At 38.3% G+C, this 5,166-nt stretch overlaps 1 protein-coding gene across 1 annotated transcript; it reads left to right on the top strand.

Moving 5' to 3' along the window:
* Window positions 1-355: 355 nt before the first annotated feature.
* Window positions 356-1,312, top strand: LOC308618985 (olfactory receptor 13C4-like; the record flags this gene model as incomplete). Its single annotated transcript, XM_081237416.1, is given in 3 exon segments — window positions 356-416; window positions 419-999; window positions 1,001-1,312. Coding segments are annotated over 3 exon segments (954 nt in total).
* Window positions 1,313-5,166: the final 3,854 nt, after the last annotated feature.

The raw sequence follows: 5,166 nt of genomic DNA, 5'->3' as shown, positions 1-5,166 counted from the left end.
TTCCCCACCACTCTGTCACTAAGCCTGACTAAATGAAGTCAGGTTTGTCATCTGAAATATTCTAAGGCTTTTAAAAAACTCAACTTAGGGTGTCTTCAGCAGTGGGGAAGGTTGCTTCTGATCCAGGTAGAACTTCAAACATTAGACCCAGGGCATTGAAATCTCAATTTCCCAGTATCATTGTATTCTAGGCGCAGACATTCTTGAAGATAACTGAATGACAGAGCTTCAAAGAAAACATTCTTTCTGTTTCACTCTAGAATAATGCCTATCCAAGAAATTTGTTACATTTGTTGTTATTTGGCAGTGAAAATGTTTTATGTTGGTACTCCTTTGACATCCTGAAAGCTGGGACATGGATAGAATAAATAAGACATGGGTGAAAGAGTTCATTCTTCTGGGACTCTCTGGTTACCCGAACTTGAAATTATTTTCTTTGCTCTAATTCTAGTTATGTACCTACTGATTCTAATTGGCAATCATGTTCTGATCATAGCAAGCATCTTTGATTCCCGTCTTCACACTCTCATGTACTTCTTCCTGTGCAACCTCTCTTTTCTGGATATCTGCTATACATCCTCCTCTGTTCCCTCAACTTTGGTGAGCTTAATCTCAAAGAAAAGGAATATTTTCTTCTCTGGATGTGCAGTGCAAATATACTTAGGATTTGCAATGGGGTCAGCAGAGTGTTTCTTCCTTGGCATGATAGCTTTTGACTGCTACGTGGCCATCTGTAACCCTCTGAGTTACCCCGTCATCATGAGCAAAGTGGTGTATGTACTGATGGCTTCTGTGTCATGGCTGTCTGGCAGAATCAACTCAATTGTGCAAACATCTCTTGCCATGAGATTGCCTTTCTGTGGTAATAATATTATCAGTCATTTCTTATGTGAGATACTGGCTGTTCTCAAGCTAGCTTATGCTGATATATCCCTCAGTATTGTTACCCTAGCAGTGTCAAATATGGCTTTCCTGGTTCTTCCCCTGCTGGCCATTTATTTTCTCCTATATGTTCATCCTCTATACCATCTTCAGAATGAACTCAGCCACAGGGAGACGCAAGGCCTTTTCCACCTGTTCAGTGCATTTGACGGTGGTAATTATGTTTTATGGTACCATCTTCTTTATGTATGCCAAACCCAAGTCTCAAGACTTCCTTGGACAAGACAATTTGCAAGCTAGAGAAGGACTTGTTTCCATGTTTTATGGGGTAGTGACCCCAGTGCTAAATCCTATAATCTATAGCTTGAGAAACAAGGATGTAAAAGCTGCTGTGAAATATTTGCTGAGTCAGAAATCTGTTAACCAATAAGACCAAAGGGAAATGTGGGTGTTTAGTGTATAAAGACTAGACATGGCATCATTGGGCAATCATGGACAACCTTCATGGCCAAAACAAAGTTATATATAGAGATTTTTTTTTTTTCGGTATGCGGGCCTCTCACTGTTGTGGCCTCTCCCATTGCAGAGCACAGGCTCCGGATGCGTAGGCTCAGCGGCCATGGCTCACAGGCCCAGCCGCTCCGCACGGCATGTGGGATCTTCAGACCGGGGCACGAACCCGTGTCCCCTGCATCGGCAGGTGGACTCTCAACCACTGCGCCACCAGGGAAGCCCCGAGATTTTTATTCTTTGTTTCCACTATCTCAGCTTAGCTACAATCCCTGAGAACAGTAGTCTGCTACAGAATCAGATTCCAATAGATTCTGATCCATATTTCACAAAGGCAGTCACTTTAGAATCTTATCCCTGGTGATATCTGAAATGAGTGGTTTTTGGTGTACTGTCTGGCAACACAGTGGAAAATATCACACATACTCTTCAGAAATAGTGAGGCAGGAGTATAAATTCTGTTCCATCACAGCCTTCCCTGCCAGCCTTCCCTGTAGATTTTAGACTTGCCAGCCCTGACAATCACATGAGCCAATTCCTTAAAATCCATCTCTCCCTCTCCCTACCCGCCCCCTCTTACTTTCAGTGACTCTCTTTATCTATCTATCTATCTATCTGTCTGTCTATCTGTCTATCTATCTATCTATACACATCCTGTTGGCTTTGTTTCTCTGCAGAACCCTGATGAATATATACCCCTTTATATTTGCACCCTTACTTGAGCCTATCCCCTGATAAATGCTAAGTTTCTCTTCTCCTTCTCAGTAGTCATAAATAAAGTTTGAATTGAACATAGCATGCTCATTTATTTACATAGTGTCTATCACTGCTTTCATGCTACAATGACAGAGTTGAGGAGTTGTGACAGGAACAATGTGGCCTCCAAAGCCTAACGTGTTTACTATATATTGCTATATAAAACCATGAGTTCATACTGATACCTCAAATTCAATGCAACACTAGTAGTTGCACTCTGTCTTCCCTTTTTTATATCTGTATCTTCTACCTCTAGCAGTGAGATACTTGCAGGGAAAAAGAGTGCTGAGGAAATAAAAATCACCAGTGAATATAAGCCAAGAAATTACCAGAGATCACATAGGCCTGGGGACCATTTTATTTCCTTCCAGTCAGAGTAGAGACCATGTCTTTGGGGTGTGGCATGTTCAATGGAGTGCCACAGGGGTAACATCTTGTGGGGCTAAAGTATCCTTATAATAAGGGCTATTTTAGATTTGTCTTTAAAACTGTTTTTAAAAGTCTAGAAAAGATGAAGCTAATCTACAAGTAACTTAACTGACTACCAGAACAAAGTAAAAGATTCTAACATCCTTTAAAGGAATATGACAAAACCCAGCACTCAACAAAGTCAATTTCACAATATCTGGCACCCAATAAAAAATTCAAGTTATGCAAAGAAGCTAGCTAATATAACCTAGAAAAAATTCAATCAATAGAAAGAGACCAAGAAATGGTAGAGATAATGGAATTAGAGGACAAGGAATTTAAGTGGGCTATCATAAATATAATAAATGTGCTAGATTTAAAGGAAAACAGGAATATAATGTGGAGGAAAATGAAAAAAAAAGACCAAGCACCATTTCAAGAGGTAAAACAAATAGTGACTTAAATTTTTACTGGATGGGGTTAATAGAGTAGAAGCTGCAGAAGAAATGATCAGTGAACCTGAAGACATAGACATAGAAAATATCCTAAATGAACCACAGAAACTGTAAAGACCTAATACAAGGTGAACAGAGACTCAGTAACCTGTGGAAAATATCAGACAATCTAACATACATGTATTTTTAAGTCCCAGAGGAAGAAGAAAGAAAGAGGAGAACAGAAAAAATATTTGAAGAGATAATGACTGAACATTTCCCAAACTTTATGAAAACTATAAATCCAGAGACCCAAGAACCTCAGGATGACAAAGCAGGAATATGTGAAGAAAATCTTAACAAAAAACATCATCACATTGCTGAAAACCAGTGTTACTCAAAAAAATGTAAAGCAGCCGGGAGGAAAAACACACAATAAGTATAGGGGAATAAAGATAAAAAAATAATGCAGACATCCTGTCAGAATTTATGCAAATCAGAAATCAACAGAATGGTATCTTTAGAGTGGTAAAAGAAAAAAAAGTCTGTAAACCAGAATTCAATATTCGGTAAAAACATCTTTCAAAATTAAGCCAAAATACTTTTTCAGAAAAAATGTAAGCATGTTATATCTTTTTCCATCTTTATAGTTTTAATCTATCTGCATCTCTATGTGAAAGTGGGTTTTGGGGGACAGTTTTTTACTCCAGTATGACAATCGCTGTCATTTAATTGCTATGTTTAGAATATTTAAATTAAGTGTACTTATTATTTATTATAAGTTAGTTATACCTGGAATTAGTCTACCACATTTCTATCTCATTTTCTTTGTTTCCTTTTTGCTCTTTTTCCTACATTGTTTTGGATTATTTTTATATTTTTGTAGGATTCCATTTTATTTTTATTGTTACCTTATTACCTATGCATCTCAATTTATAGTTTTTGTTGGTTGCTCTAGAGGCTGAAGTTTACATTTTAAATTTATGACACTCTATGGTCTAATAATTTTTTTTTTACCATTTCATGTATAATGTTTGAAGGTTAAAATGGTATACTGTCATTTCCCCTCTCATTTTTGGTGCTATTTTTGTCATATTTTTACTTCTCTATATATATTTAGACCCCACAATTCTTAGTTATCATTTTTGTTATGAATGTGTCAAATTAACACTTGTTAAGTGGAACACAGAGTGCCAGATGGTGAGCCATGGTTCAGCAAAAGACCACAAGAGAAATGGAAACAGAGAATTTTACTACTCACAGGTCCTGGAGGTCTTGCTCAGTATGCCTTGAGGAGCCACATATGGAGGTCAAGGCAGAGTGTAGAGAAAGAAAGAGATAGGACCCAGGCCCATGTGTTTATTAGGGTCCATGGGTGAAGTCTTTTGGGGTTCCCAGGCTAAGGCTGGATTGGTCAGTTCAAACAAATAGCTGGGTTTTGGTAAGGCCCAGGAAGGTCTTATCTAAGTTAAGGGTCATTCAAAGGGAAAGAGCTGGGAGAGAGGGGAGACTATTAATCACAAGGGCCATTAGGGAAGTTATAACAGGAACTTACATTTGTTTGTGATGCTGCATGCTATTACCTAAGGCATGCACTTGAATGAAAGCGGGACTAGTGTCAGTTTAGTGTCCCTGCAGGCTACTTGGCCAAGCAAAATGGAAACCAAGGCAGCAAACAATGGAGTAGCTGAGCTAAACTCAACACTTCTGCTTTAAATAGTCAATTATTTTTATTTACTTTTTTAACATCTTTATTGGAGTATAATTGCTTTGCAATTTGTGTTAGTTTCTGCTGTATAACAAAGTGAATCAGCTATATATATATATCCCCCTATCTCCTCCCTCTTGCATCTCTCTCCCACCCTCCCTATCCCTATCCCACCCCTCTAGGTGGTCACAAAGCACTGAGCTGATCTCCCTGTGTGATGCAGCTGCTTCCCACTAGCTATCTATTTTACATTTGGTAGTGTATATATGTCAATGCTACTATCTCACTTCATCCCAGCTTACCCTTCCCCCTCCCCGTGTCCTCAAGTCCATTCTGTAGTCTGCATCTTTATTCCTGTCCTGCCCCTAGGTTCTTCAGAACCTTTTGGTTTTTTTTAGATTCCATATATATTTTAAAGAAATATAAAACAATGAGAAAAAAATTCTATTTTGTTTATTCACATATTTA

Source organism: Mesoplodon bidens (genome assembly GCF_964165515.1).
Source record: "Mesoplodon bidens genome assembly, chromosome: 6".
NCBI classification, from domain to species: Eukaryota; Metazoa; Chordata; class Mammalia; order Artiodactyla; family Ziphiidae; genus Mesoplodon; species Mesoplodon bidens.
Note: the sequence above shows the minus strand (reverse complement) of the source record. Positions and strands in the feature narration are given on the sequence as shown.